The sequence below is a fragment of the Thermobia domestica genome, chromosome 8, assembly GCF_964235325.1.
Source record: "Thermobia domestica chromosome 8, izTheDome1.hap1.1, whole genome shotgun sequence".
Taxonomy (NCBI): Eukaryota; Metazoa; Arthropoda; class Insecta; order Zygentoma; family Lepismatidae; genus Thermobia; species Thermobia domestica.
In genome coordinates, this window is record NC_137461.1 from 66,038,306 (window position 1) to 66,062,041 (window position 23,736).

Genomic DNA, 23,736 nt, shown 5'->3' on the forward strand with positions numbered 1-23,736 from the left:
TGCGCATTCCAACTGGAAATCTGCACTCGTGTAAAAATCAGTAAAATATCCAATTACAATGTGATGACAATATCTGCAATAGATAAATAAACACATGGGACTGGAAATGATACACATTAGGGTACAAGTGCTGCCACGTTAACACGACGTGAGTCAGATGGCTGTAGGTTCGTGAAGTTGATAATGGATCCTGAAAAGAAGTAGTGACAACTGTATATGAATCAACTGCATTGTGCGAGTCGTCAAGTGTAGGAAAATAGTGAAAGTACGCCATGATGTTTATGATGATGATGCCACACGTTTACCAAACTTGAACAGGAATAAAAAATAACGTTGCACAAGACCGCTTTTAGGAACTGGATGAAGCATGTTGCATAGTTGAATGAGTCAGTGAAGGATGGAATACCGTTTAGAATAATATCTGTCCTGACGCCCCTGCTTAAAACACAGAATTCAATTCCTTACTGAATGCTGATCGCCGATGAACTGCGTGTGATTTAGCAGCAGAAATATACGTATGCCACAAAGCCATGCTCCACGGCATTCTTAGATATTGCAAAATGGCAGCGTGCTGGATACACACAGAATTACGAGGTGCGAAAAACGACACAAAGTTATTCTATTGTACAGCATTTGTTAAACTGATGTCCTTAGGAAAGGTGACAACATATTTGAAAGGATCCTATGAACGAAACTTGGACTCGCTCATACGAACTACATAACAGAAAAATTAATAGAAGCTTATCAGCTTTTGCTGACCACCGTAAATGCACTCTGTACAAGGTGCTATGACGCTGTTCCTTGTGCCATGACATCCATGGGGTGACGAGCTGTTATCTCAAGAGTAGACGATTATCTTCTGAAACACTTGTCTTCGTAAAGCAGTCAGGAGAAACTAATGGCACTGTTGGCAACGAACCCCAGCATCCTTTATGATAATGTGAGAGTTACTGTTGAAACTGCCATGGATCTCTCATACCACTGGCGATGTACGATACTAGAATATCTATCATCCTTTGTCTGATATAAGCCCGTGCGATTATGATCTCTTTACCAAAAAGGAAAAAGGATGATTATATGTGGTATAAGACGATCACCGAAGGCGTTACTTTCGGTGGACGCATTATGATGCAAGATGCCTTCCACAAATGTCATAAAAAGCAATGGACACTACGATGTAGTGTGGCGTTACAGTAGACAATAAATGTGATTTTGCTTTTTTGTTTCATTTCTTTTTAAAATTCAACTCTTGTGTGTTTATTTTTTAGAGCGTCGATACGAGCAACCAAACGCTACAACTCATTCTTCAAAGCTCATACTTCGAATATCTACGCTCCATAACTGTTTCATTTTTATCTATTATTCATATTTTAGTTATTAGTCGCTTTTCCTGTCATTGTAAATATCTGTTTACTACGTTTCTTTTTCAAAACTATATTTGAAAGTAAATCATGTCGCTTATTTAAAAAAAAATGCAATGTGTATTGTCCATTTCTATTTTTTTTTTTTTTTTTTTTTTAACTTATTAGTTCTGTTTCACTATTATGGCTTATACGGTTCCCACGGAAATGGAACCTCAAAACGTACACGAAATGTGCATGCATCAATTATTCATCTATTCGTTCTATTTGTGAACCTATACTGTTTATTTTAAATACATGCATAGGAGAGAATTTCTCAAGCTATATGCTACACATGACGAACACATAACTGAGACTATACGATTATTACATTCATTTGATTGTGAAATTTTTCAGTTACCCAATTTTACATTGTAAATTAATGTTTTATTCCATACATTTTACATTTATTCGGAAAAAAATTATTTTCGTATACATAAGCAGCTGATAATATTATTTATCTGATTTTTTCCTAATTCCAAACATTACGGGAAAGTGGAGTTGATGTTTCACTTTATTGGTGCAATGAGATGAACGTTCGATCCTAGGCCATCATTATATCCTCGGATCCCAGAAACATCTTGACGGCAGACAATTCTTCTAATACAAGGAGTAAGAAATGTTAAGGTCCGTAACATAATTTTGGAAACCTACTTATCCTCTAATTGGAAGCCACAATTAATCATATTTAATGATGATTTTAATTCCTAACTTTCCAATAATATTTTCCAATGCAACAGTTTCTTCGCAGTTATTATTCAAAACGAAATATTACTTTCTTCTTTCTTTCTTTCGGTATTCTGCCGAAAAGAAAATTCTGCAGCACATGCTATTTTTTGAAAGCACAACAAAATTTGAAAGCAAAAGACGAGCAAGTGTAACTCAAACTTTGTTAGATTGAAACAAGCAGCATATATACATATGTTCACGTAGAACAGTTATTATGAACTATAGCACGAAAATGATACAACAGGACTAGGCTGCTACAGTCTCAGAACTATGATTGTATTCCTTGTTCGTAACATTATATCACATCGTCTCATACTGTTATTCCAACATCTGTTTTCCGAATTTTAAATTTGGTGTGTAACATGAATTCTTATCTGAATTTAAACTATAAATATTTCATTTAGATTTCTGATTTATAATAGAAAATTATATTTTTGAAGTACTGTTCACATCTGTATTAAAAAAAAAAAAAAAAAAAAAAAACTATGTATCTTCCCTTTATTTTACATTAGATCGAAGCCAAGTATTTATTATTTTCTTATCATATTATATGTATTTACACTGACATCTGCATAGTGAATATTAAATTGTTCAGTTACTTGGTTTCAGTTACTATCCTCTTTTATTTTGGGCGTGAATGAGAAATTTTTGCATCCTTTGTCAGTAAATATATTTAGGAAAGAGTATACAAAATGCGATTCTATAACAAATGCTCAATTAATACTATTTATCTTTTTAATTTTTTAACTGACAGCGGCATAGCCTTGTTAAGATTCTATAACTTTACGGTAATGATTGAATCTCGATATGAGTAAAAGAATGTTACTCGTTTCTTACAATAGATGTAGATGAACACAATTTCAGTTACATCTCCGTTATGACTTCACGGTACTAGATAATTAAAATAATAATTTAAAAAAAAAAAAAATTTTGTGTCCCATTTCCCTTTTTCTTAACAGCATTATAGAGAATTCTTATAAAAATAATTAGTTTCATAACAATTAATTAACATTCTTTAATTACCATGTTTTCACATAAGAGTATGTTTATTTTGACACAGCAAAGCTCTTAATTTATTGATCTTTTTTCTTCCCTTTCCTTTATATATATAAGGTGTTTCAAAATAACACCGACAACGTTTGAGAGGTGATTCCTCACACCAAGATAGACAAAAAGTATAGACAGGCCGGGTGCACAAACGCTTCCTTTTGGAGTTATAGACTGCCGAAATCATGAAGGAAAAAAAAAAAAATAAATAAATAAATAATAATAATAATAATAATAATAAAGGTGCATAGCTGGGGCCTATTGTAGTCGGGTCACGATTTTACTTAGGAACTAGTATGTGCCGCATCAAATATCCATGTTTTAGAATCCTGCGGTACTGCAGCAACAATTTTTACAGAGGTAGTTGGTAAGTATTTCAAATTATATATCCGTACCCAAACTCCCTCTATACAAATTGTTGCGTGAGTACCGCAGGATTCTGAAACATGTATTTTTGGATAGCCCACATATTAGTTCCTAAGTGAAGTCTTGACCCGACTTCGGTAGGTCCGTAGTTCCAATTGGACCTACGGGCCTTCACAGTTTATTTTTCGGCAGTCTGTAACTTTGAACGGAAGCTTTTGTGCAGCCAGGTTGATCTATACTTTTTGTCTTATCTTGATGTCAGGAATCACTTCCCAAACGTTGTCGATGTTGCTTTGAAACACCTAGATCCTCGCCTAGATCTTATGTATATATAGTGGAAAAAAATTGAGTTAACATCAAACTAGCTTGATTATGAGAAGCTTTTTATAATAAAATATATACTCGCGAATTCATCAATATTTACTACTATGATTAATGCTTTAATGGCTTAGTCAAATATGTTTGAGAAGTAATTCGTAAGGAATAAACTGCATTTAATTTATGGTTCATACACAAAAGTAAGGATCCAGTTGAAAATTAGAAAAACACATTTTTCTATTACTAAATTACTGAAACGATTAATCTGATTTTTCACAAGTATTATGTTTTGGTGATTTGAAACTTAAAGCTGGTTCTGCTTCAAAACATAGAAACATGTCAACGGAATTTTGCATTTATTGCTTTCTGCTCCTGAATGAAGGTACACATATGAAGGTACACATTTTACTGTAACGTATCTTAACTAATTTAAGCAATTATGAAGTTCTGATGCTTGTCACATTTTATCAGAAAATACTGTATGTCAACTTAATTCGGTAAAGACATTTTTCTTCCCTTTTTTTAGTTGAAAGTATTTCATTTTAATGAAATTTTGAAGTGTACTATTAACTTTTGACCAGAAACGATTATCCTTTTACTATTTTTGGTAATAATTACCAAATGTAATTGGTACAAAATTATTTTGTTAATAATTATAGTGATCAAAGTTCCTATTTTTAGAACTTTACTAGGAACAGGGTTAAGTTTACAACAACAATCAACAAATACTTGATTCTATTTTTCTTCTATGATGGAAATATTATATAACTTTTGATTACTTCAACTTACACGAGTTTTACTCCATCTCTATAAACATTCTATAGAACAGTCATAGCCAAACATTGAACGACTATCATCAGTAATACATAAAAACCTTTATATATTTTTTTATCTAAAAAAAATAATTACATATTTTTCTTTCATTACATTCAGTAAATTTATTAATGTTCTTTTCAAAAGCATGAAAAAGTGCTAGTTAACCACATCTATTTACAGTATTACACATACTCACCGTAATTATGGAATGCACATATTTAAATATACAATAAAACGATGGAGCTAAGTATTTAGAGAAGAACTTGGATACTGGTTTTCACGTATTAAGGAACTTACTGACATGTCCTTATACTTTAGACACTACTTTCCCATTTTTACTTTTTACGCTGGGTACTTTTTTTTTTTCAATGCGGAAAAAGATTCTAATAGCAAAGCTCACTGACTTGTACAGATCAAGAAGAAGACTACCAAAAATAATAATAATCTTTTTAAATCTCAAATTCTCCATCACCAAATGTTTTATGTATCCCAGCATTCTCTGCCTTAGTTAACATGTGACTGTCAAAAAGCATGACATGCATTTTGGTAAAACACATCTCACTTACCCCCAAAAAAAATTAATAATCTTTTTTTGAACAAGGTTCTATGTAATTTGCAAATAAGAGGTGTGAGGAATAGAAGGGAGTCCAAAATATATATATATATATGAAAAAAAGTTGCTAGAATGTTGTGATAACAGGATTTTGTTGTTATATGCAATTTATTAAGTACATTATTACCGTTTGTTTGTTTTCATGCATACACACACACACACACACACACACACACACACGCACAAACAAATTATGGGGGGGGGAGGACATGAAGCATAATTATAAAATCAAGTTTAGATGCTACTTCTTTGTTTTTAATTCTTGTTTTTTTGTTTCTCAATTAAATTAAGAAAATATGTAAAGCAGAACTAGAATTTCAGGCTTGTCACAACATGCTAACAACTTGTTTTAAAAAATTCTACTTATCAGTTTCAATGCTACTTGTTACAACCAACTTTTAATCTTCTCATTTAACTCTATATACTCTCAATACAAAAGCTGAATAATAAGTATACTGTGCATGATACATATTAAATGAGCATAAAGCACGATCACATGACAGGTTTCTTCTTTTTTTTTTTTTACTGTCCCCTCTTTCGGTTAACAAACAGAAAGCATTTTGGAAAAAAAAAAAGAATAAACAAAAGTTAGCAGCACTAATCGTGTATTAAAAAAAAAAAAAAGAATCAAAATACAAACTTGAGAGGGGGAAGAACAGAGGAATGTCATTCATATGTATAAAAAAAGCACAAGCTTAAAAAATGTGAAAATATTCAAGTGCTCCATTGAATTCTAAAGCTTTCAGATAGGCTCTATAGATATTTGTTGTTGTTTCCAAGACTACACTACTAAGGCACAAATATTTGCAGCTTCATGGACAAATGCAAATTGCTGCCCTGACTGCCAATTAGAACAATATATATATATATATATATATATATTTCTGTGTGTATATATGTATGTATTTGCCAATAAATTAAAAAAAAAAAAAAACTTAGAAAGGGGACTGGTAATACTAAAATAGCAGGAGCAACACATAAAGCACAATTTCAAAAAAACAGTGCATGTATAATGTTGCAACTTTCTAATTAATGTGACAAACAAATCAGTTTAATAATAAAAGAAGTAGTTTTATATATATACATATATATAAAACATACTGCAACAGAAACTCAGCATCAGCTGAAAGAAAATTAACTGAGTTTGCAAGCCTGAAACTGCATTTTTTTGAATGGATATATAGCACATACAAAATTACACATGGCTTTACGCGATATAATACCAATCCATCATTAACAATGACTTGTTCGTCAAGAGGTAAATAATACTTCACATAACAATTAGAAGGTATAAGGTGTGCAATGGAATTAAAAAAAAAAAAGAAAGAACAATAGCAGGAAACAGCAACAAAGCGATTCATTTTTTGAGCCCAAATTATATTTTTTCTTCTTCTTTCAACGACCCTGGAGCATTTCTTTCCATGGATACTAAGTATCTCTATGGATAAATATGTTTATGTATATATGCGAAATGTGGCATTTTATTGTTCAATTTTGGAAGTGGAGCTAGCCGATTTGTCAAACAAGAAAATTTCAAATAGCGCAATTGAAGCTATTCTGCTTCTTTTTAAATGATCGTCTGGTCATGTGACCCTGCAATATACTCAATCACTACAACTACTCAGGAAAAAAAAAGGACATGCAAAGCATTTGTACCATTATCGCTAGGTCATCGCTAGGGTCACGGGCGCGTTTCTTCCCCACTTCCACGCTGCCAACTGTTGCCACGGATACGGGCTATTAGTAGCAGGCAGACAAGCAGCCAAGCATCGGGTAGGCCCGAGTGGGAAGAAAATGAGCACAACAAATCAGAAAATAATAAAAAGATAGCAACCATTAATAAGGTAATAATAAAAATATGGACCAATTATGGTATGCAACCATATCACAAGAAAAATAAGGCACTGGCATGAAATGATAGTCATTGTACGGAACAGGAGAGCACATAAGTGTTGTGAAACCAACTGATGTTGGTAAAAATTTGTCTCTTTTTATATATTTATATATATATATATATATAACAAATACAGTAGAAGAGGTGTACAACATGCAGCGCTCTTTGATGTTACTGAAATAGAACTGGCACAGGCAGATTGACGAGAGGTGAAAACCAATTACGCATTCATTTCTCCGGAAGCTAGTCTTCACAACCTATTGTATTTTAAATCGAATAAAATACATTTTTACAAATTCAAATCTACGTAAGGAAGGAAAACTATACCTTTTTTAAGTGGAAAAATATAACTATCTAAAATTTTACACAGGCTTGTGAACGTGTACACGTTAGGCATAAACGTTTCAGGTTTAAAATATCACACATATATATACTGAAATATACAAGTCAACGCCTTTCCCTGTACGTATACACAGCAACTGATACATATATAAATAGCGTCGGGAATTTAATTCGCTTAATATTAATCAACGTATCTGCCGACATTTATTCCAGCTCTTGAACTAATTCTAATCTTAAGTCACACTTTCCAATGCGAAAACATAACTCAAAACACGATATTGATCGATTTACAGTACTTCGTATGTAATCCGATAATAATCGCAGTAGTTGCGCGTAAAATAAAAATATAATCCCACTTCAAGTCAATCGCCTTGTAACAGTAGGGAATATAAGAATGGTGATATGATGCCCATAACCTACAGTAACTGTAGCAGCATGCACACCTGTAAAGCAAGGAAACACAACAACAATGACAACAACAATCATCAACAAACAAAGCACCTTGGCAACTGTTCAGCACTCAAGCATACTTCAATTACAGCGTGAAAAAAAGAAACGAAAACTAGCTATGTCGATGATGAAAAGGATATAGGTGTGGTCAAAATGAATGAATGATGGGAAAAGGTAAAACTTTAAACAAGTGAGAGATAGAAATAAATAAAAAAAGGTTAAGTCAGTGAACAATATGATGTATGCACGAGATGATGATTAAACCAAAAATCATAATAATAACTTTCATTCAATTATCTCCTCTTCACCGCATCATGATCTTGCGTGAAGGCATTAGGTGATACAAGTTTGCTCCAATATTAATCAACAATCAACTTTTAAGCCACCAATTAAACAGAATGTGCGGCTACGATCTATTTTCTTTTTGAAGGAAGGAGGAAATATAAAATGTAACTTGATATGGAAAATAATGGCTTTATTACACAAAACCAAATCTAGTCTATGCTACATTTCTGCAACACTGATAAATACGATAAATACCATATGTAACATTCTTACTTTGAAATAATTATTATTAGGCGAAAATGAAGAAAATTAACTATTGAGTTTCCACACCTATATACGCACTGAATACTGTACGGAACAAAATTACGAAGTTCGCATTTACGTATCTTCACTTGTCATACTTAATGTCATCGTCAATACCACTGACTAAATGATTTGCTACAATTATTTTGGCAAAAACTTGTTAATGGAGGTTTTCAAATTCGAGAAAAAAGATGCAGTGACCTTTGTAGATATTGTAGTTCGCAAGTCATTAAGACCGAGGATTCGAATACTTGCTGAAACGCGCATATTGTATTCGAAAGATTAAACAGACAACACTTTTGAAGTTGGGCAATAAGTTCATACTACACTTAAAAAATAATAGTTGCTAAACATTTTACTGTGGATATATTTGCACTGTGGAACATACAGAGTACATGATGACAAAACTACTGGAATGTATCTTGTTTTAAATGGAATTGAAATAAAATCCAATGACACTACAAATAATGATACTGAACACAGTTCATTACTTTTACTGTAATATCTGAAGCTATTAATTAAAAAAAAATGTCAGTATGCTTTATATATTATGATTAAAAATGAACCAAACTTTTCAGTCCTTGAATGGTAAATATTTATGATTACACTTAAAACAGAAAAGTATTCCCTGTAGTTAAGCCAGATTATTTTCTTATGAGAATAGTTTCCTCCAAAGAAAATTACCTTTTTCTCTTAACTTCCATTTTGTTTTGCAGTTCTCTATGAGGGATTTATGATCAATCCGGAGGTGTTCTACAAATATATATTACTCTTACCGCAAAATATAAGATGGAACTTTACTACTTTCATAGTTTCATAGTGTGCCATCAATTAAGTGACGTAATCATGAATTTAGTTTGCTTCAGCATATGCAGCTGTGAGCCTACGAAACGAAAACCTTAGAAATATATAGTTACGAATATTTTGTTCTTAATGACGACAGTAAATTGCTTTACAAAATCTATCTATATACTACATGCTTTTCGACAGTATCTAACACAAGCACCGTTTAACGTAATTTCCGTGACCTTGAATTTATTTCAATATCTCTTAATTATTACATAAAGGGAATACTAGTAGTATAAAGTTTTCTTACCGATAAGTTTAAGCTTTAATTAACAGTCATGCTCTTCCTTCCATCTTTTTCTATATTTGATATTGTGTGGACGCCGCTGTTTCTCGAGTACGGGAAAAAGAGTGAAAACAACTTACCGGTATAACAAATTATTCAGATGACATTGGCTTTAACTCTCGGAAGGTTTGTACTACTTAGCATCTCGGAAAAATGCTACTTACCAAAAGTTACAATGCACTACCTATAACTTAAGTCATTTTCATGATAACGGAAACGAAATGGCATTCCTACTCTTGCATAGTATTGCTTTTTTATGAGTATTTTTAAAACACCTTTTGCATTGAAATATGAAAATATACAGCTATGGTGAATGTTAAAATTTTAATTGCAAATATCAGCAAGAATTTCTTTTTAACCGAATATTACTGCAATTTTATCATACATCACCTAATGCCTCCACGTAATTATCCTGAAAGAGAGGTTATTATTAAGGCATACTACGGAATACAATATATGGAGAAACATAGTACATGATAACAATAGAAGTAACAACCCCTTTACGTATAAAATACATCACATCAGTGCAGTTTATACAACAAACCTTTAATATATAATTGTAATTCATTTTCACAATTATTATCAAACCTGCCAGGTCTTCTCAAGTATAACAAATGCTAATAACAGCAACATCCAATGCTAACAAGCCCTTCGCTTAAATCTGGTATCTTGATGTAGGGAAAACCAACTTTTGATGCATCACTTTAATTGAAACGTGTTCACAGTCGAAACAATGGATCAGGCTGGTAGTAACGATTTATTTCCAATAAATCTTAAATATCTTGTAAGTATGTATTGATTTTTTTTCTATTAAAAATGCTAATTTTCGATTATTTGATGACAGTTCTTTCGTTCAAAGCACAATTATGTTTGTTTTAACTTTTTTCCTATCACTTAGGTTGGCGAAGAATATAAATTTTGACATAAAATGTATTTCACTCTGATTTTATTTTGTCATTTTGGCCAGAATTTGTAAGAGGGTGGCATTGATGCAGTGTACACGGGCAAAAAAGAGCAAATTCTACAGTGGCTAAAAGGGAGCTATAGAAAATAGTGCCATTGTGGGCTAAAGCCAGGAAATGAGTGAGCTTAGCAGATTTTAAAAAGTCATAGCTGTGCAATTGGCAAAAAACAATTCAGCATCCCAAGATCCCTACAGGAAATGCAGCATAGTCAGAGGATATGGCCAACTGGGCCCAAAAACTATGGCGGTTCTTAGCGCAGGGCTTGTCAGCGTAGGAAAGGGGAAATATATCAAGGATAATTGGGTAAAACGGATTGTACATGTACTTAGCTTTTTATTGCCCATTAAAAGTCTTTTGGAATAAGCATTATCATAAAAAGTAAGTTTTAACGCTAAATCTAGAGTTCTTATTTTTTTTTTTTTTAAATTCAATATTTGAAGTAGTAAAAATGATATTTTGAATTACATTTTTAGTACAGAATTTTAAAACTGAATCTTTTCAAATGCTTATTCCAAAAGAAGAAGGAATGGAAAGGTAAAAGTATATCTTGGTGATGGCATGATAAATTTACAATGAAACAAAATACCCAGTTGCCAGCTAGACAGAGAAAAGACAGAAATAGAGAAAGAGAAATCTACAGTGTTCTACTAGAGCTACATAATAATAATAATAAATATAAAAAAGAAATAATTCATTTTAAAAATATCTATCTAAGTATCTATCTACGAAAGAAAAAAAAAGAAACAAATGCTAAAGACAGAACAGACACAGTGAAACACACAGCCCAGAGCAGAGAGAGCACAAGGGCTCTGTGGAATGCCTACCACGTGGGCAGCGCTGACTCGTGACTGTGCAGCCTTGATATGGGCTTGAAGGTGCAGAGGGGGGTGGAAATAGCGGCAAGGGTCGCGGTTGCATCGCCCCTTCACTGCGTCCATGCAGACCGTGACTGTGCCGTCTTCGTTGGCCGTCACGGTGTCGGGGGGATGGGCAAAGCGGCACTCACTTTCGGCACGTTTGCACGCCCCTCGTTGATACTCACGACAGACCTATAGCAGAGATGAATGAAGCACGCTACAACTACAGCCATGGGGTAAAGGAACACGTAATATGGTAAACAAGGTTTCAAGGGAAATAAAACATGGTAGGTTTTTTTTTTTTTTTTTTTTACTTTTTTTTGAGTGCTGCAAAAGAAAGCCTTTTCCTACTCCAACAGGGATTAGAAATTATTTATATAAATATATATAAAATATATTTATCACTCAATGAATTTATATTTATATACACAGAAGAGAAAGATTTATACATACTGTACAAAGCAATATTCTAAAAATATATATATATATTATATAAATATCCACAGGAACAGCTTAGCAGAAATACAGGAATTGATAATTTTACGGTGCATCAACTAAATAGGAAAGGGAAGAACATCAAAAAACCACAACAAACAAGAATTAAAACTTTGTGGAGGATATGAAATAGGCAATACTAAAATAAAGCAAAAGAGAAAACTTAAAAATGATGGGAGGTTGGGAGCAAGAAGCACATTTGTATGTCCTTAAATACTTGTATGTCTTCTTTCATATGAATAGAATATGCAAACAGTAACTAATTTAAGCTTAAATTTAAAGCAAGATCAGATCAGAGGAAATACAAAGGGTGAACTAGTTACAAAATAAGAACTGTCCTATGTTAGAGTTGATCAAGATATGAAATAAGTACTCCAAGTACTTATTTTGATTTGCGAAGTCTTTTTACTCTAGATGAAGCATTTTGAAATGTTAGATAATTGTCAATGCTAGTAAGCTAAATTGCAAAGGCCTGTTTTATGATGATCTATCTAGATTATTGAGGAGACCAAAAAAACATTAGCAAGAAACCTTATTGTTTCGTAACTGCCCTACGCATCAGCACAAGCCATTTTAGAGCTACTCAACAGCAAGCAGAAGCTGAACTGAAGACCATTTCCAGCTTACATATTCACAGATTGATTCCATCTGAAGAATCTTATGCAGACAAGGGAGACACATAGTGAAACAAACACATTCACAATCAACAATGTAAAAGAAGAAAATTGATGAAATCCACCATTTATCCCCGCTTGCTGTCTCTTTTGTTTTACCTTCTTTGAGCAAATATGTAGATATCCAGTAGTCTCAAGCCTTCAATCTTAACATCTGTTGTATAGTGAAGGTACATAAAAGGACCAAGGATGAAATTGGCTGGAAAAAGGAATGGGAAAAGGTGGTAACATTGAGATCTTTTCTTTTTTATTAAAAAAAAAAAAAATACTCATGTTCAATGGCCATAACGAAATAAAAGAAATTAATATTTGACTATCAGAAATAAATTTATATCAAATGACTGTTCAGATATAGTGCTCGATTACTCAAAAAATAAATAAATAGTAACAAAATATATTCTGAGCTTTTTCTTTCGTACAATGAGCCAAACACAAGCAAACACATTTTATACTATTTTATATTCAACTGTTCTACTATTCAAACTGAAAGAAACGATGATTTTCTTTTACATCACATTAAAGACCATATGTCGGAGAGAACTTGTAAATGGACACACTAAAGAGCTAAGATTTGAATTGTTTTTCAAAAGAAACATTCTTGGCTGAAATTCTTCTTGGAAAGAAAGCATGAAAATTTAAGCTTCTTTCGCTACGGTGGACACGGATTTTCTTACCTATTCTGTAGACGACCGATAAAGATCTTTTGACTACTTAACATTTTAAGCGCCAAGGTAAATTCAGATGTTTTATTCTGGGGCTAGTAACATGCAAAGACCTCCTAAAGAATACCAACGTATATGTGCATAACATTCACGCATATGTTGCTTGAAATATTATACATTAGCTGCAGTTGAGAAATTACTAAGTATGTGGTTCAGAAATATAATTACCGATATTATTATTTTAACCAAGATAATTGTTGCCTTCTAGAGACAATAAGAACACAAAGTGACTTATGTCGGAGAAGACTTCACCTAATTGTAAACTGGCCAGAACCTGCTTTGGAGCACAACACCCAGAAAAGACAAGCAAACTTATTAGAATAATTATTTAAGGACATGAACTGACGTATGTTTATATTAATTTATAAACGCACTTTTCTATTTACTGCGCCCAATATTTAATGCACTCTTTCTATACTTCTTGACACCTTCCGCAGAAAATGTGGGCAACCCACGTGCAACTCATCTCATTTCTCATAATGTTGTTTTCTACTATTTTGTGTGCACAGTAAACAAAGATGAGGTCAAAAGATTTATTAATGATAATATAATCTTATTTCTAATAGCCACTTTGTGAAGACGCATCTATAATCTTAAATCTACGATTAAAGGTTAATTGTTAGTTATACGTTAAACATCGATAATTACACACTTGCCGAAGATATGTTAAAATCACATAAATGTAACGTGCACGCGATATAGTGCTGCCAGCTAAAATTATACGAAATGAGATGCGTTGCACGTGAGTTCGCCACATCTGCTGAGGAAGGTAACAGTGAACACCAAACAGGACATTAAATATAATCTGGTTAAGTAACTTATTTTTCTGGATTGGAAAATCCTGATTTATTCATTTCAAATTCCACACACTGGTTTATTATGTTGGAACATCAATCGTTGTTCATTTACTTATTTGTTTACTGTTGGTATATCTTTTTAGCACTGAGGCATTGGACGTTAGTCTACAGCTTAAGGTGGACACGGAACCATCGTACCGCATTCAAATTTTAATTCTCTAGACCATTGGAAAGAGCTAACATACAATCTTACAGCGTACAAATACCTTAATTACAATGAAAAAGCTTAATTCAAACTAAAACACCTTCTGTATCTCTCACTCTTGATGATAAAGTACACGAATATGGATAAAACATATTAGCTTTAACAAGAATGTTCATGGTGTGAATTTAATAAGGGATGATAGAACAACAATAGAAAGAAATGCAGAGGTCTTATTAAACGCTTGCAGGGATTTGGGTTTCGAAATACAAAGAAAACTAAATACATCAAGTCCGTCGAGATCGTAATACTGCAAGTTACGAATGCGTTAAAATATCAAAAAATGCATTCGATAAAGTGAATACTTTCAAATACCTAGCATCATTATTAACAGACCACAACCATATTCACGAAGAAATTAAATGTCGACTACAAGCAGGAAATTCGTGGTATTATTCAGTTCAAAACCTTTTTTCATCGCGAATTCTGTCGAGAAAGTTGAAGCTTAAAATATATAAAACGATAATCATGCACATGTGGGTGCTGTATGGTTGCGAAACATGGTCGCTTACTCTGAGGGAAGAACATAGACTGAAAATATTTGAGATCAAGATGCTAAGATGAATATTCGGACCCAAGAGGAATGAGAATGGAGAATGGCAGAAACTTCATAACGAGGAACTTCATAATTTACAACGTTGTATATCGTTTACCAAACATTGTCAGGGTCATCGAATCTAGGACACTTAGGTGGCCAGGTCATGTAGCCAGAATGGAAGAAAGTAGCAACGATTTCAAGGTTTTAACTCGAAATCCAATAACGACCATTAGGAAGACCTAAGCACAGATGGTAGGACAATATTACGATGAATCTCGCATAAATAGAAATACAAAGTAGAAACTGGATCCAGTTGGCTAAGGATAGAAGTCAATGGAGAATTTTTGTGAACGCGGCATTGAACCTCCGGGTTCGATAGGCCATATGACGAATTACAACGTATTTCTTTATTTTAGGTATAAACAATAGCTGATACAAGTGATAAGACCATCGAACGACGCATCGCCACAAGCACTTGGGTTCATGAGAGGCCCAGAACAGGGCAATGCAGAAAAGTCGTGGTGTCAATGGAAAGATCACCAATGAAGTCAACTCGCAAAGGCTCGCGGAACTTAGTATAACCAGGTCAAAATCTGCGCAAATACATGAAATATGACTTCAAATTACAACGTTGTATTACGATTGATCTGCCCACCCTGTATATATAACGTAATTACGCGCATAATCATCAGCAAAAATTCGTAACAATCTTCTAATTTTATTTCCTCAGTTTTGGAATGAATGGACCACTATATATACATACAGTTTTCTTGAATGTAAAGATTGATTAATTTATTGAGGTTTAACGGGGACTATTAGCTTCGAGGCTATCTGTCCCCGTAACGAATTGAATGTAAAGAGAACGTAATTTTACCATATTTACCGCACTGTATTCTGAAGATTTTGAATCATGTACAGTCTTATTTTATCCTTAGTAATATACACTTGTATGCTTTTAATATTTTCATCATTGTCTGTGATCTGGTTCATGAATATCTTCATAAGATTTTAAAAATAAAATAAAATTAAATATCAGAATTAAAACAGAAAACAGAGGAGGATGTAGAGAACTTTTATAATTGTCGGTGGCATATGCTTTCAGTGCTGGTGAAAAGAGATCAAAGACAAGTGGAATACTTACAGGTATCACAACGTACGACTGTTTTACGAACAAAATTATCTGGGAATTGCCGGAAAATATATCGTATTGTACACAATATCATAACGCAATTGAAACTAATTCCTATCATAATTAATTTAAAAATCTGAATTTTGAAGTGTGCAACACACAGGATGACTTTTTAATGTGTTTCTGCCTGGCTCATTGAACAATGAATTTCAATCATCTACAGAATTATCAGATAAACGCTTTGTTTCTTAAAATGTATTTCTGACAGTCTTCTATCATATATTACATTGAGAACATGTATGTGAATAGAAAATCACACTTAAAAATAAGCAAAATTAATTTTAAAACTGTATTTTTGTTCATAATGAATTCAGATATTTATCTTTACTTTCGAATACTTTTATTTTTTAAAAAATTTCACAAAAGAATAAAAACACCTTTTGTTTTCTTTATCATTTAGAAATTTAAGTTTTAAACACTAAATTCTATTATAGACCCAAGTTTCTAAAAACGCTTTTTTCTTCTGAAATTTCTGTTAGTTGCTTTTTACGGAAGAAAACAAGCGTATCTAAAGCATGATTAGTTCCAAGTGTTTTTACGTTAAGACATTCCACTGAATTTATTATTAAACGATCATTCAGTCAATCGTTCTCATTGTCATTCTACAAAAGCTCTACATTTTTCAAAGCTTGATCTGATACTCCTCATATGACTTTAAAAAAAATAACTGTTCTTTAACTAAGATGACGCTACTGTTTTTGAGAGAAAAAAAAGCAATAACAAAAGGGGATATGATAGGATGTTAAAGAAGGATAGGAGTAACTTATACAAGTGCTAAAGGAAACAAATGTGTTAATAAAAATGAAGTTGTTAATGAAGAATGTGTTAAGAAAACATGTTTATAACTTTCTGTATATATATATATATATATATATATATATATACACAGGGTCTCAAAAGTCCCCTGAAATAGGGTAACTATGTTATTATCAGAATTACAACAAAATGTACAAAATGTAAGAGGGGAAATCTTCTCCAAATATGATGTTTTCAATCTAAAGTGAAGATTTTTTTTTTTTTTTAATCGGACGTGCCGTTTGGACTGTACACTCTTTATCCACCCTATGTTAAATGAAAATGCAACGTTGCCATTTACCTGGAACCACAACATACGTAAATGAAGTTACTGTCTTTTACGCTAACATGTCGATGATCATCCTCCACTTCAAACAATAACTTCATTCACTTATGTTGTGGGTCCAGGTAAATGGCAACGTTGCATTTTCATTTAACATTTCGCGCATGAAGAGAGTACAGCTCAAATGGCTCGTTCGATTATTAAAAAAAAATATCCTTCACTTTAGATTGAAAACATCATATTTCGAGATTTCCGCTCTTACTTACATTTTGTACATTTTGTTGTAATTCTGATAATAACAGAGTTACTCTATGTCAGGGGACTTTTGGGACATCCTATATTATATATATATACAGCGATCACCTCTTTTACATGAATTAGCTCAAAAGAAAGGGGAAAAAAAAGCTCAACAGAAGCAATTCTAGTAATGGTATTAATTAATTTTAATCCCTTCTTTGGTATAATTAAAAAAAAAAAAGAATATTTATTGCACTACGATCTTAGTAAACATCAATTCTATATATTTAAACATCTGCGGGAACGATACACAAATTACCGTCCACTCATTCCACACATTCACACGCGCACAACACGGAGCATCCCACATGAATCCTTCCATACTACATTAGCATACAGATTGTTTACAGATTTTTTTTTATGAAACGTAACGTACTTCGAAGGATACTAAATAAGGAAGAAAAACATAATAAGCAAAGTATAGGGAATAGGCAGGTAGAAAAATATACAACTTATAAGTAGCACAAGAAGAGTTAAGATCAAGTTTAAAGAATGGTTTCTTTTGTTCCTAGGTTGAAAGCAGGACGGGAGAAATTAGGTTTAACTTTTTTATATCACAAGAAAGAAAACTATTAGCTACAAATGTGGCAATGAAGGACAGTACAATAAGACATAATAGTTTACTGAAAATACAGCAAGCTCTGAAGTGCACTTGGCAAAAATGGAAGAATACTCCTTAATAGTGAAAACAGAAAATGATAGGGTGTGAAGAATTAAAGAAAAACAAACTACAACTGCCCATGTGTTGCCACCACCTTAACCTATTGGCCTGGCTTCATGCTGTAAAAAATTCTAAGATACTAACTATGTTCTTAAGTAAAAATAAACTTCCTTTAAGATTTTTTTCTTTGTACTTTTTAATGCTTGTTTCTTTTTTAAATAAAACAAATCTATTGATGATGTTAGTTTGAAAAAAAAGTAAGTTTGGTATATTTTTTAAATTTACTAAAACTATACAATACTACATAACTTTGCTTATTTGTTTTACAAGTTATTAATTCTTCCCTGATTTAATAACATATCACTATTCAGCTACCCTGCTCTACAGTTGTGAGACTTAGTTAAAAGAAATGTTTAAAAAAAAAAGAAAAGAAAAGCAAACTTTCTGAAAAGAAAAAGATATTATCATCTGAAAGAAACAATCTTGTCCTACATTTTCTTTTTTCGCATACTGTACAGATACGAACAGCAAAGCTGAACCAAAATTGTTACTGTAACAAAAATTAGCAACTACATGCAAGTTGAAAAAAAAAATGAGAGAAAGAATTAACAACAATCAGAATTCACATTATTTCCAACCAAATATAAGAAAATAAACTAACAATAACTGAATCTAAAAAAAATATAAATATATTAAATGAATTAAAAAGTGCTTTGACTGCTACAAAATATAATTGCTCGTACATACAAAGACTGGATTGCTAAAAGAAAATGCAATAAGAAGTACTTTTAATTATAAATGTATCAAAAAATTAATATTATTAAAAACAGAAAAGACAAAATTAAACAAGAAATTACACTACCTCTCACAGAATATACATACGCACATACACATACATACATTCGTACACTCACGCACGCACGCATAACAATTACTACTTCAACTGAAGCTGTAGCAAATGGATAAGATATTGCTGCACAAAGCAGGCAGCTGCAAATCAAGTATTATTATTAATACTACAAAAAAAGCAATAGAAATTAAAATAAAAATATTACAAAGGCATACAATAACTTTTACCTACATAAAACCCTGAAAAGAATACATTAACAAATAAATACTATTGTACTTGTATTTAATTTAATGGATCACACAATACACAAGACTTATGAACAAAGTTTACAGTATTTAAATACTACTTTGAAATTATACTTGTGACAAATTAAAAGAAAACTTCATGCACTACTCTTGAAAATACTTTTACTTCGTTTTGATTGCAAAGTGTCTCTAAACTACTGAAATTTACTTCTGTTCCCTACGAATATATGTTCCACAGATAAAGATGGTTAATATAAGTAACGGTATAAAAGTTTACATTGTATTTTCAGCCAATATTCAAGATGTTTCTCTTTTCCATTCCATCTCAACAGCACGACCACCCTCTCTCCAATTACAAATTATTTTAAAAACAAGCCATAAAGATTATCAATACTTCTAATATTTTATTGAGTTGAGTTCTCAAACCACAAACACGGAAATCTCTCTTTTTAATTCCATGTCCCATCAATGTGTTCAATAGGTAAATAACAATGAAATTATTCTATCTTGAAAAGTTTAGACATTTTCGTAAAATTGTATTAATTTATACCTTTCGTGTCCAAAGATAAACGTGCATATGGACATCCACATACAACTAAATGTGCATATTTACGTTATAACTTAATGCAAGTTCCTTATTCCATTACGCACATACTCACACACGAAAGAACTACAATATATTTTGTGAAAACCATAGTTAATTAAGACTGAACACGTCTTTTTAAAAAAATATGTAAATAACTGCGGAAAATAAGAAGCACACTACGAAACATGTGTAACAAATGAAAGAAAAGTTTTATATATATATATATATATATGGATGGATGGATGGAAAATGGACACATAGATGGAAAAAAGCCTCCTTCCAAATCTGTAGCTGCAGAAAATCTGTTCCACAAGCGCCCTTACTTGAAAAAGATGGAATTTATTTTAAATGGTCTGCTACAAGTTCTCAACATAATACTAACCTCATGTGTGCCAGTAGTGATGAGTAATTTCTACTTTTAAACTTCTCACCAATATTTAGGGTCGTATATAATATACGGGACACAGTTACTTTACATTACCATACATTGTCTTGTTACCTTTTCAAGAACAGTGGTAGATTAAATTTTAAATATATGAATATATATATAAATATATATTCATGAAATATATGAATATATATGAATATATATAAAATGTGAATAACCAATATAGTTAGAATTTAGCCTAAAACATCCTGATGAAGAATGTTCGAGATTTATGTCTGAAATATTGATGAGAAATTTAAGAGTAGATACACTCATCATTGCTGGCAACATAAGATTAAAAGTTTGTGTGTTCTATACGTCCAATTAGTTTTACCGCAAGTTCTACTTAAATATCCGAGTTTGAAAACCGTGTTGTACCTACACAACGAATTTTCGAAAACTTAAAGAACTCCTGGAAATCCTCCCGTGCACGGCTTTTTTTTTCTTGAATGTGTTCCGTAGGTACGGAATAGCTCACGGACATGAATATTTAGATGCAATTCTTCTGTAATTTCTGGAATCAGCGTTGTTGTACTGCACAACGTATTTTTGAAGAAAACACTGAGTAACTGCTAAAAATCCTTCTAATGCACCTCCTAATCTTCTAAAATGTGTTGTGTAGCTACGGCACGGTTGGTTTGCAAACCGGAGACACTACGCCTACTCCTTAGTAATTCCTTAGACCATTTAAGCTAAGTTCTGTAATTTCTAATAACGACGGGTTGCAAAAATTCATTTTTCAAAGTTTCGGCAGCTTACAGCTCTGAAAGCAGACGTTTTCGTATCCATAGTTGATAGATTTCTTTCTCATTTGGTATAAAGAATAGAGAACAAGCTATTTTATTTCGTTTGTATTCATTATTCACTTCATTACTGACGAATCTCTACTACTACATATAGTTCTAGTTATCATAGATGGAGTAGCTTCATCATACATCATTTCCCGAACCTTAGAAACCAAACACACAGTTCCAAATATAACTAGTCTAGTTTGTCTTAATAATGAGTGACTTCACATTCAAAAATAATCAGTCCCTAGAAATCACGGGCACTTGCACATTCCTTCTTTACGTCAATATAGTCATGGAACGACTGCAACAACAAATTTTCTGCTTTTCACCTCTCTATCAAGCTTTCATTTGGCTTTGATTCATAGATAACATTTTTATAATAAATTACGGATGTATTGGAATTATTCAGACAGCCCTCAAAAAGTTATCGTCAAATTCACCTGTCATTATCATACTCCCTAGATGACATCTAAGTTAAAAGTGAATGCTTCGATACTTACTTACACATAAGAATGTGAAAAATTTTTATGTCACTTGTTTTCCACCCTCACTTTTATTAAACGCCATTCAGAAAATTTATACTTGTTACGCTATACTGTCACTTAACAAACAAACGAGTTAAGATTCTGTAGCCATTGTTCTCCAAATATCTCCCTTCTCTTATCCGCAACCAGTTCAACCAAGAAAAGAAGAATGAAACGAAATTAAAAACAATCACTACTAAAATAATCTATTGTGAATGTTTACATTCAATAACAACCGACCATCTTACAAGTAGACCTCACCACTTCGCCGTTGCGTTAGCAAAAGGAAACAACTACTGTCCTAGAGTAGGGTTGAATATAAGATATTGACAAAAATTTTAGCTGCTAATGAGCACTAGAAATATGGGAAAACGAAATAGAAACATGAATATGGGAAAGCCAAATACAATATAATTTGATAGTTGCAAGACCGATATTTTTTTTAAATAGATGGAGGAACAATAGTTATGACTTTAACTATGTAAATCAAGTTAGGAGGGATGTTTTTATGGCATTCCAGATCATGGCCGCCATCTTGAAATCCGCCATATTGGATCGATGTCAACTTTTTCAAATAGACTTTCATTTCTTGCATTGCCGTAATTTTTTCTGTAAGAATGCTATCTCTAGAACTATGTTCATCGCCACTGTAGTTATCTGTTATCTGCTACAAACAACGAATTTTTCAACATTCAAAAGAACTGTAAGTTGTAAACCGTTCTAGATATGGACAAACTAATTAGTGTATGAGATTGGGTGGAAAATATCATTGTTGATTGATACCTCACATGACCCTCTTTCCATTTGAAAACGTTGACGTCGATCCAATATGGCGGATTTCAAGATGGCGGCCATGATCTGGAATGCCATAAAAACATTTCTCCTAACTCGATTTACATAGTTGAAGTCATAACTATTGTTCCTCAATCTATTTCGAAAAAATATCGGTCTTGCAACTATCAAATTATATTGTACTTGGCTTTTCCACATTCATGTTCCTATTTCATTTTTCCATATTTCTAGTGCTCATTAGCAGCTAAAATTTTTGTCAGTGTCTTATATTCAACCCTACATTTAGACAGTAGTTGTTTCCTTTTGCTAACGCAACGGCGAAGTGGTGAGGTCTACTTGTTAGTCTTCATTCCTAAAGACATTGACAAACCTGCTTATTCAATAATCGCCACCACACCTGAAAACGAAACCTTTCCCGACCTCCACACAATCTTCAACTGAAGTTTCAAACCTGCCTCTCACTCCAACCTTATTACGAAAACTGGCTGCTTGAAACACCTTACACTTCCACCGAAGAAATGCGAGAAACGAACGATGTAAAATTTTTCCCTGTATTTGATATCAGTTTGATCTTCCAACATTCCAACACGAGTTAGTTCCGATACTTCCAACTTTATTTATATTCTTCAATGAAACCACTGTCCGATGTTATATGTAGGCGATACTCTACTCACATTAACGATTGCAACACTCATATTATTCACCTATCTGTCTTAGAAAACAAAGCGAATCACTGCATATTTCAGAACAAGGACACTATCAGCAAATCGCTCCCTTGTCTCAATCGCATATAACCACTTTACTTTCTGTTCTATTTGTCATATATATATATATATATATATATATATATATATTCTCTCTTCTCCATTATTTATTTATTTTTATCCCTTATACTTTTATCGATCAACCAGTTCTTCAACTACTTTCAACTTGACAGCCCTATCGCTAACGTTCCACAATTACTGTACATTTCCTTTTATTTATTTCTTCCCTTTCTACCTGATGAAGCTTCAGCGAAAGTGCCTCAAGATTTCTTCTATTTGTGTCTATATATGAACATGCACACACGAACGGAAAAGTTTCCTTATTCATGTAGAAATTGTGCACATAGATTACAAATTTGTTAATTAATTAGGTATAACCTCGTGTATGTTCACTGCAAAATATAACTGCAATGTTATAGTAACTTTCCTTTGCAGATGTTGCAATGGATAAAGATGCAATAATAGACGAAATTAAATACAGAGCAGTGGTTTGATTACTCTTTCTGCATGGCAAAGCTCCCAAACAA

At 32.5% G+C, this 23,736-nt stretch overlaps 1 protein-coding gene across 23 annotated transcripts in view; it reads right to left on the reverse strand.

Annotated features, from left to right (window-relative positions):
* The window catches only part of LOC145692973 (muscleblind-like protein 1), a 1,077,958-nt gene that overhangs the window by 43,223 nt on the left and 1,010,999 nt on the right, over positions 1–23,736 (reverse strand). For 12 of the 23 annotated variants that reach the window (XR_014132673.1, XR_014132672.1, XM_081768588.1 and 9 more), the window contains 2 exons: positions 11,485–11,709; positions 6,946–7,026 (listed from right to left, as the gene is read on the reverse strand). The exons of 6 other annotated variants lie outside the window; for them this stretch is intronic. Coding sequence is in view for 14 of the 17 variants with exons in the window: in XM_081768588.1 (XP_081624714.1) it covers positions 6,946–7,026; positions 11,485–11,709 (306 nt within the window). In the remaining 3 variants the exon portion in view is untranslated. The remainder of the gene's footprint in view (positions 1–6,945; positions 7,027–11,484; positions 11,710–23,736) is intronic. 5 more of the 23 variants (XR_014132674.1, XM_081768584.1, XM_081768583.1 and 2 more) reach the window with 2 other exon arrangements.